Source organism: Chlorocebus sabaeus, chromosome 10, assembly GCF_047675955.1.
Source record: "Chlorocebus sabaeus isolate Y175 chromosome 10, mChlSab1.0.hap1, whole genome shotgun sequence".
Taxonomy (NCBI): domain Eukaryota; kingdom Metazoa; phylum Chordata; class Mammalia; order Primates; family Cercopithecidae; genus Chlorocebus; species Chlorocebus sabaeus.
Genome location: NC_132913.1, coordinates 102,595,164 through 102,610,220, shown reverse-complemented (window position 1 = coordinate 102,610,220; position 15,057 = coordinate 102,595,164). Strand labels below are relative to the sequence as shown.

The following is a 15,057-nucleotide window of genomic DNA, read 5'->3' as shown; positions in this document are numbered from 1 at the left end:
CTCTTAAGAAGAGTTTCCAGGAACATTTCATTCTAAATGCACAATATGACATCTTCTCCTCCTTAGCTTTAGGTCCCTAACTCTCCAACTTTATCTTCTACTACTTCAGACCAGCTCTTAGATTTAGCTCGGTCAGAATTCTCACCATTCAGGAATATAGAATTTATCTCGAAATCGTGGTGTTCCATGAGACATGGTCCCTGTACTCAAGGGGCTCAGAGTATGGACAGAGAGACAGACTGACTATAATAGAAGGTAATAAGGGAGTTGACTATCTGTGCGAACAAAGCTTTATGGGAAAACAGATGAAGGGGTGATTAATTCAGCCGGGGTTGGGGGTGTGGTGGGTGGAAGTGCTGGAAAAGGCTTCAGAGGGGAAGCAACACTTGAGTCAGTCATTTGAGAATGAGCGCAATTTCATTTTGGGCAGAGGGAACAGCATGACCAAAGCCTGAAAGTGAACAGTCCTCATCTAAAGTATTCTAGCAGATGGCAGGAGGGATGGCTGAAGGTGGAGAGACAACTGATGAAGCTGGCAAGAGCCAGGCTGGGAAGTGCCGTGAGGCTCTATCAAGAAGCCTAAAAGAGCATCCTTCCTTTTCCTGAATTCCTAGAGCAACTACTCTTTGTGCACCCATTTTGGCAATAATTTTTCATGCGTGTACTTCCAAAAAAATCTCTACAAGTGATTTATAGGCCCCCCTAGAGAAACAGGGAAAATCCCTGATGTTCATTTGTTTCTCAGCTCTTTCTGTGAAGTGTAATACATGGGACTGGAGACAACAGAGCATAGAGACTAAAAGTACAGAAACGAGGTTCGAGTTCCTTCTCTGCTGTTCCCACTGTCCTCACTGCTAACTAGGTGAACTCCGGCAAGTTATGACACTTCTAAATATCACTTTCCTCCACTGAAAAGGGGAATAATGGCAGTTTCTATATAATAGGACTCCTAGGATGATTCAATAAGTCCTTAGCAAACATTGCTACCCAATTATTTAATAAGAATTAATTGACCACTTACTATGAGGCAGGACCTGTGTTAGATTCCTTTTTTTTTTTTTTTTTTCGGATGGTGTCTCGCTCTTTTGCCCAGGCTGGAGTGCAGTGACACCATCTCAGCTCACTGCAACCTCTGCCTCCCAGTTTCAAGCGATTCTCCCTCCTCAGCCTCCCAAGTAGCTGGGATAACAGGTGCCCACCACCATGCCTGGCTAATTTTTGTGTTTTTAGTAGAGACAGGGTTTCACCATGTTCGTGAGGCCAGCCTTGAACTCCTGACCTCAAGTGATCAGCCCGTCTCGACCTCCCAAAGTGCTGGGATTACAGGCGTGAGCCACCGCGCCTGTTGAAGGGCCAACTCTTCATGCTTTAACGGATTTTGCAAGTAGACTCTGGATTAGTCAGGATAGGTGTGAGGATCAAAGGGGAGCTTCACCCTACTAGCCTTGGCTCCAGTATTTTAGTCAATTACATTCAGTAGCAAGTATTGAACACTAATGATATGTAAAGTACTGTGATGTAGTCCGTGTCCTCAAATAACTTATCTTGTAGGAAAAATAAGACATACACAAATAAAAATAATGCAAAAAGTTTAAGTTCCTTGAGAGAGGGCAACAAAGAATGATGCTAGACTCAAAGGCAAGAGAATCTATTCTATGGGGTATATCCAAAAAGGTTTCATTGAAGATGTCAACTTCGGGATAACTTTGAAAGGCAGGGTCTTAGAGAGGGAGGAATGTATCATGGAAAGAGGACTTAGAAATATCTTGGATCACCCTGCGTCCCCTTTCACTATAAGAGCCTGAAACAATGTGGCTTGCCTGTAATAGACATATGAATCTTGTGAATTGAGGGACTCCAGTTTGTCATTTATGTCCCCTACAGCCTACCTTTCCTTTTCTGCACTGTGCTTAACTGAGTACACTGTGATGAAAGGTGGGACCTGGTCAACATAGTCATTCCCCCAAAATCGAAACATTCAACTTTAGGTTAAAGACAGATACTTTCCCTAGTATATCTAATGATGGGCTGAGGCTCAGAGCTTTGCAGCTAAGCTATGGCCTTATTGATTTAAATCATTTTAATGACACTTTAATATTAAAGAGCCACTGGGCCCAGTGTCTGTGAAATGCTCTCTGTGCCCTGCCTCGGCTAGAGCAGACACTGTGTGCAGGAAAGAAGACAAGAGAATGTAGGACAAGTCCTACTGGCCTGGCAAGGGTCCCACCCCCTAATTCCTGTGACGCATCCAGTGCAGGTGACATGCTCTCTAAGGTGTGGATAGGCAATTAATTTCATGGAGAGTAGGAGGTGTGGGTTCAGCTGCCGCTTTTTTTTTCTCTTAGGCATTATCTGAATGATCCTCATTCTCTCTTGAGTCTGGACTTCGTGCAACAAGCAGCACCTGGATATTATTTTAAAATAAGCATAAGCCACCCAAAGATACTGATCTGGGTCCTTCTTTTGGAAGAAGCGTTGATTGAGAAGTGCCTCTTGGTTAAGGATTAACCACAGGGAAAAATCCAGCAGAAACAGAAGAACCGTGGGTTTCTTACCCCAGCCCTCAAGGAAGCTATGCCGTGAAAGGGGTACTGATACACTGATATACAGCAAGTTGGACGGGGCATCAATTCTTCATTTGTGGAGTGGAGAAAAGAAGAGGAGATCTCTCATTTGGGGTGTGTGAAGGATGGCTTCCCAGTTTCATCAGCTTCGGATCCTGGTCTGGAAAAATTGGCTAGGTGTAAAAAGGCAGCCGGTGAGTTTAAAAAATAAGTGTGGAAGTGTGGGTCATGGGGCAATACGCCAGGTAATCCTAAAAGGTGATGTTAATGAGAAGTAAAAACAGAAGAGTTTAAAGGCATTTTCCAAAGCAGGAAGTAATATATTTAGAATTCATCCCCCTATCTGTCTTATAGCTAATGGAGCTAGTCTTAACATGTCCCAAAAAGCAGGCTTTTGATTTCAGTAAATTAAAAGAGTAAATCAGGACATGCCCTGGGTGAAAAAAAGAACAGGACTTGTTACTGGCTGAACTGGAACATTGAATTCTGGGTTCAAGCCAAAAGGCTTCCAGAATTTTTCTTAACAAATTTAGTTAAAAATGGGATAGAGGAAAGAAGAGTATTATTTGAAATGTACAATAAATGGGAAGAAATATATTGGAAAACCAAAAGCCATAGAAAGTTTGATTGAAAGGTAAAATACAGAACAGAAATAGTTTGAAGGCTATTCGTATAGAAAAACTACTGAGAAATTTTAGTATCTAAAAATCATTTACTGGGAATGCCAAACAAAAGTATGTGTATGTGCCATGTTTTAAGAATATCGTTGCATCACTTAGCTTTACTACTACAATCTGTCTTCTCTTGCTCATTGCAACGTCTTTTTTGTACTCTTACATTAATGTTTGCATTCTAATTACAAAGTTAGCTATTAGATCCTCATCAGATGTCTCCCAGGATGATTGAGAATGGAATTGGTTTCTGGGAATTGTTATATATTCAGAAGAATGTTTGAAAATCAGGGAAATCCAAAAAGGTATTCAATATACTTTATTTTAAAGTGGTAATTCCCAGTCCTGAATGAGTAATGTACATATTATGCAAATAATATGCATCACAGAAACCAGCATTTTATCTATGCACCTTATCTCACTCTAGGCTTGCTTGGTGTGCCTGACACTTTACTTTAGTGTTTTGATGTGTTTAGTAAGAGGAGGACGACGTAGGTGTTCACTTACCCTTCTGAATTTTGTGGGTAGGCTTTTAAAATCCTAAGGCATGTGATTGCATGGGTGTGGGGTTTGAATATAAAATTATAAACTCATTCAATTTTTTATTTGTTTTTTAACTGGAAAAAAAACACAGAAGAAAAACTCCCCATAATTATCACGTGGTTGATTCTGTGTGGCATTAGCAGGGAAAGGATCCTGGGTGTGTGGATGAGGTCAGAGGATGTGAGTTGGGGCCTCTGCCACTGCTCCTCATGTAACTTAAGTAGCTGAAGACAGTTTCTCTAAGCACTGGTTTTCCCACCATGATGTGGCATGATGAGTTAGATGTGACATGATGAGTTACATGTGCCATGAAGCCTGCCACATCTAACTCATATTGGGGGAAGTACCAAATGTGCTAATGTATTTCAAAGTGCTTTATAATGGTGACACACTTAGCAAATAGATTAGTGAGGGATTTGAAGCAATGTGTGTCAGATTTTATGCAGATTAATAATGAAAGGAAATTCAGGAGAAGATACTGTGGGTAAAAGGAAGAAATCCACATACAGTAAAGTTTATAAGTGATAAAAATTCAATAGCTAAAAACAAAAACACGGAGGAACTAAAATCTGTATGTGTTATTGTCGGTAATCTGAATGCTGAGGTCTGTTTCTTTTACAACTCTATTTTGTGTAAAAAAAGTTATAGGAAAAAAAATCCACCCAAATCTCAGGTGAATATGTTTGTTTTTCATTGAGAAATTTTATCTTTAGAAATTTTAATGACAAGTCTTTTTCCTCATTTTGAAAGTAGTGGGCATATCAATTTTCTCCTTTAGGGTTTCTCTTCATTCTAGTCAGTGTTTGCTAGACATGGTGAAATATTGAGGGGAGATGCAAGTCAGATATATTAAAAGTTTTTCAAGCATGACACCTTGCATTATTCCCATCTAGTCAAAACCCCTAAATAAACTCTGGTAACTATATTTTTCCTAGGGAGGGAGAATACATGAGCCATTAGTTCATTTTGGGACAGGGAATGATTCAGATCTTAAGTGCACCTTAAACAAATGGAAACCAGGACCGATAAGTCTTCATGGTAGAGCGAGGTCAGAAAAAGTCCAAAATTTGGGACAGTACAGAAGGCCAACCTGAATCCATTATAACCAACCAGAGGGACAAGAGAGACCTGTAGAAGATGGTGATGCAAAAGGAAAAGGAAGGACAATTCCAAGTAGAGGGTGAAAGGGCAAAGAAAGATAAATTTCCTTCACAGTTTTGCCTAGCATCAGCTCCGTCTCTCCATATTGGGAAAAATACTTGAAGACACATGTGGGAAGGATATATATGTGATAGCATTACCCTTAAAAAGGAAGAGAGGAATAAGAGGTTGGAAAGTTGGAATTAAAGATCTAAAGGGGAATAAAATGAAAAAAATCATATAAAGGCAAATTAGAAGACAGACAAAATGTGAAATGAAGGTACATATGAATTTGAGGAGAAGCGTGTTTTTGTAGGAACTAGACTTGGTTATCCATCAAATAATAATTTAAAATGCAAGGATTTATACTTCTATACTCATAATCATTCTAAAAATTATACTTTCAAAATATTCTTTTACTCACAGAAAAACAGAAATTAAGCTATGGACACAGGAAATATATAGTCCTTACTTAATGGTAAAAAAAATGGGAGCATCACCACCATGACAACTTTGCCTAATTTTTGTTAGAAATTCCATCACAAAGCAAGGTGGTGGGAAGAACAATTCAAAAGGGAAGAAGTTAAGAATCTATTAATAGAGAAACAAATGACACATGAAAAAAGAAAAGAAAAAGAAAGATATAGTAAAAATATTAAGGTAGATTGGAGATTAATGAGGAAATGTGTTGATTATAAAAGTATATGCTGGGGCTGGGCACAGCGTCTCATGCCTGTAATCCCAGCACTTTGGGAGGCCGAAGCAGGTGGATTACTTAAGGTTAGGAGTTCAAGACCAGCCTGGCCAATATGGCAAAACTCTACTAAAAACATACAAAAATTAGCTTGGCATGATGGCACACACCTGTAATCCCAGCTACTTGGCAGGCTGAGGCAGGAGAATCACTTGAACCTGGGAGGTGGAGGTTGCAGTGAGCCAAGATCATGCCACTGCACTCCAGCCTGGGTAACAGAGTGAGACTCTGTCTCAAAAAAGAAAAATAAATAAATTTTTTTTAAAAAGTGTATGCTGGCCAGGTGTAGTGGCTTATGCCTATAATCCTTTGAGAGGCCAAGGTAGGTGGATGACTTGAGCCTAGTAGTTCGAGACCAGCTTGGGCAACATGGTGAACCCTGTTTCTATTTAAAAATACAAAAAATTAGCTTGGCATGGTGATGCATGCCTGTATTCCAAGCTACTTGGAAGGCTGAGGTGGGAGGATTACCTGAGCCTGGGAGCTGGGAGGTCAAGGCTACAGTGAGCCTAGATTGAGCTACTGTATTCCAGCCTGGGCAAAAAAGTTTGACACACACACTCTCTCTCTATATATATACATATATGTGTGTGTGTGTGTGTATATGTGTATATATATATGCTAAAATAGAAAATGAGAAGAGAATTACAAACAACTATACAATCTGAGAAACAGGATGAGAATAGCATAAGCTAAATATTTAGTTTGGCTATAAAAAAAGGGAATCTTTAATTTTGGCGGTGAGTTCCCTCAAAATTATTCTTGGAGTAAATGTCTCTCTCTTTTCCTTATAAAGTAAGATATCAGAATTCTGGAATATTGGGACATATATAACTGACTTAATTTTACAGGGTCCTAGAATGCTGAAGGAACTTGTCCAAGGTCACACAGCAATTTAAGGCTCAAAGGCAGATTTATCCTAGCATGAATTTATTCTTTCCGTTACTTCCTGATTCTTCTCTGTTGCTCCCAAGTTGAGTTTTTTCCCTAACATTCTCTGATCCCTACTTAACAATTAGCCCACCAAAGAACAGATCATATCTGGTAAGGAGGCCTTGGAAATTGACGATATTTAATATCTGTGGTAATATCAATTCTCAATTGTATTGCCAAAAAATGAATATTAAAGGAAAATAAAGAAAAATACACTAAGTACTAACAGAAATGTTAGGTAATAGAGAAAGCCAACCAGGTGTAGTTGCTAACCTGCTGGGCTTGTAATTTAACTTTAAAAATAATGAAATAATGAAGAAATACTCCAGCAGAGATGGTTAGCAATAGGAAGGCTTACCTAATGAGATGCTAGTTAATGACAGGAAAGAGCCCTGGGACAGCAAAGAGATTGCAGGCTGAAAGATTAGATAATATTAGAGTTTATCTTCCATTAAGATGACAAAGTCTATGAGAAATACGAGATTATGTAAAGCGATCAAACCTACACATTATTGGAATTCTTGATAGAGAAGGAGAAAAAGTAAACAACTTGAAAAACATATTTTAGAGAATAATTCAAGAAAATTTCCCTAATCTTGCTTGAGTGGTAGACATCCAGATATTACAAGACATTCAGATAAATTTAGAGAATACTTGTGAGAGTTTATGCAAGCCAAACATTGCCAACTCATATAGTCACCAGATCGTCCAAAGTCCATACTAAAAAAAAAAAAAAAAAAAAAAATTTTAAAGCCAGTTACAGAGAAGAGTCAAAGCACCTACAAAGGACAACTGATTAGACTAACAGTGGACTTCTCAGCAGAAGCCCTATAACAGAAAAGATGAGAATCTATTTTTAGCCTCCTTAAAGAAGAAAAAAATGCCAGCTGAAATTTTATATCCTGCCAAACTGAGTTTCATAAATGAAGGAGAAAGTCTTTCCCAGACAAGAAAACACTAAGAGAATTTGTCATCATTAGCCTGGTCCTACAAGAAATTTTCAAAGGATTTCTAAATATAGAAACAAAAGGACAACACAGAAAAAGATACATAAGTACAAAGTTCACAGATCTTGTAAAGCAACTGCACAATAGAAACCTCAAAAGAACTAGCTAACAACATTACATCAAGAACAAAATCTCACGTATCAACATTAACTTTTAACATAAATGCCTCAATGCCCTGCTTAAAAGATATAGAGTGGCAAATAGGATTTCAAAAAAGACACAGCCATCTTCTGTCTACAAGAGACTCACCTACTGACTAAAGATGCATTCAGACTAAAAGTAAAAAGGTAGAAAAAGATATATCACACAAATGGAAAAGAAAAGCAAACAGGAATAGCCATTCTCATATCAGATAAACAGACGTTAAACCAACAACAGTTAAAAAAAAGACAAATACATTGTGTAATGATAAAAGGTTCAATACAACAAGAAGATTTAACTATCCCGAGTATATATGAACCTAATACTGAAGCACCCAGCTTTATAAAATAAATACTACTAGACGCAGGAAAACAGATTAGTAGCAATACACTAATAGTGGTGGACTTCAACACCCCACTGATGTTACTAGACAGATAATCAAGGCAGAAAATCAACAAGGAAACTGTGGACTTACATTGGACTATAGAGCAAAAGGACTTAATAGACATTTATAGAACATTATACCCAACAATTGCAGAATATACATTCTTCTCATCTGTGCATGAAACATTCCCCAAAATTAACTGTATGCTTGTCTGTAAGGGAAGTCTCAATAAATTCAAAAAAATTTGAAATCATATCAAGTATCTTCTTGGACCACAGTGGAATAAGATTGGAAATCAATACTAAGGAGAAACTTTCAAAACTATACAAGTACGTGGAAACTAAACAACTTTCTCCTGAACAACTTTTGTGTAAATAATAAAATAATGGCAGAAATTACAAAAAAAAAAACCTCTCAAATAAAAATAAAGACACAGCATACCCAAACTCCGAGGATATAGCAAAAGCAGTGCTAAGAGGAAAGTTTATAGCATTAAATGCTTACATCAAAAAGATAGAAAGATCTCAAATTAACAATTTAACATCACACTTGAAGGTACCAGAAAAACAAGAGCAAAATAAAATAAAAGCTATCAGAAGAAAAGAATAACACAGATCACAGCAAAAATAAATGAGATTGAGGCCAAAAAACAAACAAAAAAAAGATAGAAAGGATCAATGAATGAAAAGCTGATCCTTTGAAAGGCTAAACAAAATGGACAGACCACCAGCTAGACTAAGGAAAAAAGAAAGATTCAAATAAGTACTAGAAATGATAAGATGACATCACAACCGTTACCAGAGAAATAGAAAAGATCATCAAAGACAACTATGAATACCTCTATTCACACAAACTAGAAAACCTAAAGAAGATGAATACTTTCCTGGAAACATACAACCCCCAAGATTGAACCAGGAAGAAATGGAAACCCTGAACAGACCAATAACAAGTAATGAAATTAAATCAATAATAATTTTTTTAAAAAATCTCCTGATAAAAAAAGCCCAGGACAAGATTGATTCATGGCCAAATTTTACCAGATGTACAAAGAAGAGGTGGTACCAGTCTTGGTGAAACTATTCCAAAAGAAATCAAAGAGGAGGGCTCCCTTCCCATCTCATTCTATGAATCCAGTATCACCATAATTATCAAAATCAGGCAAGAACACAACAACAACAAAAAAGAAAACTACAGGCCAATATTTCTGCTGAACATAGATGCAAAAATCCTCAACAAAATACTAGTAAACTACAACAGCACATGAAAAAATAATTCACCATGATCAGGGAAGCAAGGATGGCTCAACATACACAAATCAATAAACATGATCCACCACATAATCAAAACCAAGCACAAAGACCATATGATCATCTCAATAGATGCAGAAAAAGCATTCCATAAAATCCAACATCCTTTCATGATTAAGAAAAAAAAACCCTCAGCAGACTAGGCATAAATGAAACATACCTCTAAATAATAAGAGCCATATATGACAAACCCACAGCCAACATCACGCTGAATGGGGAAAAGGTGAAACATTTCCCCAAACAACTGGAACAAGACAAGGATGTTCAGTATCACTACTCCTATTCAACATAGCACTGAAAGTCCTAGCTAGAGCTATCAGGCAAGAGAAAGAAAGAAAAGGCATCCAAATTGGAAAAGAGGAAGTCAACTTATCTCTGTTCACTGAGATGAACAGGTATATGCCATGATCATATACCTAAAAAACCCTAAAGACTCCTCTAGAAGATTTCTAGGCCTGATTAGTGACTTTAGTATAAAGTCTCGGAATACAAAATCAAAATACACAAATCAGTAGCATTTTTAATACACCAACACTGATGTATCTGAGAACAAAATCAGGAACTTAATGCCATTTAAAATAGCTGCACAAAAAATACCTAGACATATATTTAACCAAGGATCTCTACAAGGAGAACTACAAAACAGTGATGCTTTAATTTCTTTAAATTGTAGATAACACCAATAAATGGAAAAACATTCCATGCTCATGAATTGGAAGACTCAATATTGTTAAAATGACCATATTCCCGAAGCAATCTATAGACTCAGTGTAATTCCTAACAAATTACTAACATCATTTTTCACAGAATTAAAAAAGAAAAAAATCCTAAAGTGTACATAGAACCAAGAGAAAGCCTGAATAGCCAAAGTACTCCTAAGGAAGAGGACAAATCTGGAGACATCACATCACCTGACTCTTTGGACAAACTTTTAGAAATGCAAAATGCTCTGGAAAGCCTCAGCAATAGAATTGAATAAGTAGAAGAAGAAAATTCAGAGCTCAAAGACAAGGTCTTAGATATTAATTCAGTCCAACAAAGACAAAGAAGAAGAAGAAGAAAACATCAACAAAACTTCCAAGAAGTCTAAAATTATGTTAAATGATCAAACCTAAGAATAACTGGTGTTCCTAAGGAAGAAGAGAATTCTAAAAGCTTGGAAAACACATTTGCGGGAATAATTGAGGAACACTTCCCCGGCCTTGCTAGAGACCTAGACATCCAAATACAAGAAGCACAAAGAACACCCAGGAAATTCGTTGCAAAAAGATCTTTGACTAGGCACATTGTCCTCAAGTTATCCAAAGTTAAGATGAAGGAAAGAATCTTAAGAGCTGTGAGGCAGAAGCACCAGGTAACCTATAAAGGAAAACTTTTCAGATTAACAGCAGATTTCTCAGCAGAAACCTTATAAACTAGAAGGGATTGGGGCCCTATCTTTAGCCTCCTCAAATGAAGAAATTATCAAACAAGAATTTTGTATCCAGCAAAACTAAGCCTTATATATGGAGAAAAGGTATAGTCCTTTTCAGACAAATGCTGAGATAATTCGCCATTACCAAACCACCACTACAAGAACTGCCAAAAGGAGCTCTAAATCTTAAAACAAATCCTGGAACCACATCAAAACAGAACCTCTTTAAAGAATAAATCACACAGGACCTATAAAACAAAAATACAAGTTAAAAAGCAAAAGCAAAATAAGGTACACAGGAAACAAAGAGCATGATGAATTTAATGGTACCTCACAGTTCAATACCAACACTGAATGTAAATGGGCTAAATGATCCACTTAAAATATACAGAACCACAGAATGGATAACAACTCGCCAACCATCTGCTGCCTTCAGGAGACTCATCTAGCACAAAAGGACTCACATAAACTTAAAGTAAAGGGGGGAGAAAGGCATTTCATGCAAATGGACACCAAAAGCAAGCAGGGGTAGCTATTCTTGCATCACACAAAACAAAGTTTAAAGCAACAGCAGTTAGAAGAGACAAAGAGGGACATTATATAATAGTAAAAGGCCTTGTCCAAGAGGAAAGCCTCACATTCCTAAACATATAGGCACCTAACACTGGAGCTCCCAAATTTATAAAACAATAATAGACCTAAGAAATGAGATAGACAGCAACATAGTAATAGTGGGGGAGCTTCAGTACTCCACTGACAGCATTAGAAACGTCATCAAGACAGAAAGTCAACAAAGAAACATTGGATTAAACTATACCTCGGAACAAATGGACTTAACAGATCTATACAGAACATTTCATCCAACAACCACTGAATACACATTCTGTTCAACGGTGCATGGAACTATCTTCAAGATAGTCCATATAATAGGCCATAAAACAAGCATCAGTAAATTTAAGAAAATTGAAACTATATCAAGTACTTTCTCAGACCACAGTGGAATTAAACTGGAAATGAACTCCAAAAGGAATCTTCACAACCATGCAAACACATGGAACTTAAATAACTTGCTCCTGAAAGAACATTGGGTCAAAAACAAAATCAATATGGAAATTTCAAAATTCTTTGAACTCAACAACAGTAATGACTCAACCTATGAAAACCTTTGGGATACAGCAAAGGCAGTGCTAACAGGAAAGTTCATAGCCCTAAATGCCTGCATCAATAAGACCCAAAGAGCACAAACTGACACTCTAAGGTCACACCTCAAGGAACTAGAGAAAGAAGAACAAACCAAACCCAAACCCAACAGAAGAAAGGAAATAACCAAGATCAGAGCAGAACTAAATGATATTGAAACAAAAAAAGTTACAAAAGATAAATGAGACAAAAAGCTGGTTCTTTGAAAAGATAAATAAAATAGACCACTGGCAAGACTGACCAAGAAAAGAAGAGAGAAAATCCAAGTAGCTTCACTAAGAAACGAAACAAGAGATAATACAGTTGACACCATGGAAATGCACAAGATCATTCAAGGCTACTATGAGCACCTTTCTGCACATAAACTAGAAAACCTAGAAGAGATAGAGAAATTCCTAGAAAAATACAACCCTTCTAGTTTAAATCAGGAAGAATTAGATACCCTGAACAGACCAATAACAAGCAGGGAGATTGAAATGGTAATTAAAACATTACCAACAGAAAAAAAGCCCAGGACCAAACAGATTCACAGCAGAATTCTACCACAAATTCAAAGAAGAATTGGTACCAATCCTTTTGACACTATTCCACAAGATAGAGAAAGAAGGAACCCCCACCCCCTAATTCACTCTATGAAGTCAGCATCACCCTAATACCAAAACCAGGAAAGGACATAAGCAAAAAACAAAACTATAGACCAATATCCTTGATGAACATAGATGCTAAAATCCTTAACAAAATACTTACTAACCGAATCCAACAACATATCAAAAAGATAATCCACCATGATCAGGTGGGTTTCATACCAGGGATGCAGGGATGGTTTAACATATGCAAGTCAATAAATGTGATATACCACATAAACAATTAAAAACAAAAATCACATGATCATCTTAATAGATGCAGAAAAAACATTTGACAAAATCCAGTGTTCCTTTATGATGAAAACTCTTGGCAAAATCGGCGTACAAAGGACATAGCTTAATGTAATAAAAGCCACCTATGGCAAACCCACAGCCAACATAATACTGAATGGGGTAAAGCTGAAAGCATTCCCTCTGAGAACTGGAACAAGACAAGGATGCCCACTCTCATCACTCCTCTTCAACATAGTACTGGAAGTCCTACCCAGAGCAATCAGGCAAAAGAAAGAAATAAAGGGCATCCAAACCAGTAAAGAGGAAGTCAGATAGTCACTGTTTGCTGACGATATGATTGTTTACCTTGAAAACCCTAAGGACTCCTCCAGAAAGCTCCCAGAACTGATAAAAGAATTCAGCAAAATTTCCGGATAGAAAATTAACGAACACAAATCAGTAGCTCTTCTCTACACCAACAGTGACCAAACAGAGAACCAAATCAAGAATTCAGCCCCTTTTACAATAGCTGTAAAAAAATAAAGTATGTAAGAATATACCTAACAAAGGACTCAAAAGCCCTCTGCAAGGAAAACTAGGAAACACTGCTGAAAGAAATCACAGACAATGCAAACAAATGGAAACACATCCCATGCTCATGGATGGGTAGAATCAATATTGTGAAAATGACCATACTGCCAAAAGCAATCTACACATTCAGTGCAGTCCCCATCAAAATACCACCATCATTCTTCACAGAGTTAGAAAAAAATGTTTCTAAAATTCATATGGAACCAAAAAGCCCACATAGCCAAAGCAAGACTAAGCAAAAAGAACAAATTCTGGAGGCATCACACTACCTAATTTCAAACTCTACTATAAGGCCATAGTCACCAAAAGAGCATGGTACTGGTATCAAAATAGGCACATAGACCAATGGAACAGAATAGAGAACCCAGAAATAAGCCCAAATACTTACAGCCAACTGATTTTCCACAAAGCAAACAAAATCATAAAGTGGGGAAAGGACACCCTTTTCAACAAATGGTGCTGGGATAATTGGCTAGCCACATGTAGGAGAATGAAACTGGATCCTCATCTCACTTTATACAAAAATCAACTCAAGATAGATTAAGGACTTAAACCTAAGAACTGAAAGTATAAAAATTCTAGAAGATAACATTGGAAAAATCCTTCTAGATGTTGGCTTAGGCAAGGATTTCATGACCAAGAACCTAAAAGCAAATGCAATAAAAACAAAGATAAATAGCTGAAACCTAATTAAACTAAAGAGCTTTTGCATGGCACAAGGAACAGTCAGCAGAATAAATAGACAACCCACAGAGTGGCAGAAAATCTTCACAATCTATACATCTGACAAAGGACTAATATCCAGAATCTACAACAAACTCAAATAGATCAGTAAGAAAAAAACAATCCCATCAAAAAGTGGGCTAAGGACATGAATAGATAGTTCTCAAAAGAAGATACACAAATGGCCAACAAGCATATGAAAAATGCTCAGCATCACTAATGATCAGGGAAACAAAAATCAAAACCACAATGTGATACCGCTTCACTCCTGCAAGAATGGCCATAATCAAAAAGTCAAAAAAGAATAGACATTGGCATGGATGAAGTGAACAGGGAACACTTCTACACTGCTGGTGGGAATGTAAACTAGTACAGCCACTATTGAAAACAGTGTGGAAATTCCTTAAAGAACTAAAAGTAGAACTACCATTTGATCCAGCAATCCCACTACTGGATATCTACCCAGAGGAAAATAAGTCATTATTCGAAAAGGTACTTGCACACACATGCTTATAGCAGCACAATTCACAATTGCAAAATTGTGGAACCAACCCAAATGCCCATCAATCGACAAGTAGATAAAGAAACTGTGGTGTATATATGTGTGTGTGTGTGTGTGTGTGTATATATATATATGATGGAATACTACACAGCCATAAAAAGGAATGAATCAACAGCATTTGCAGTGACCTGGATAAGATTGGAGACTATTAATTTAAGTGAAGTAACTCAGGAATGGAAAACCAAACATTGTTTATTCTCACTAACATGTGGGAGCTAAGTTATGAGGACACAAAGGTATAAGAATGATGCAACGGACTTTTGAG

The 15,057-nt window shown here is 37.2% G+C and overlaps 1 protein-coding gene across 1 annotated transcript in view; it reads left to right on the top strand.

Annotated features, from left to right (window-relative positions):
- The first annotated feature begins 2,221 nt into the window (after positions 1–2,221).
- ABCA12 (ATP binding cassette subfamily A member 12) overlaps positions 2,222–15,057 on the top strand; it is a 208,128-nt gene continuing 195,292 nt past the window's right edge. Inside the window, exon 1 of the mRNA XM_038001573.2 lies at positions 2,222–2,758. Within this exon, the coding sequence (XP_037857501.2) occupies positions 2,690–2,758 (69 nt within the window). The 5' untranslated portion in view covers positions 2,222–2,689. The remainder of the gene's footprint in view (positions 2,759–15,057) is intronic.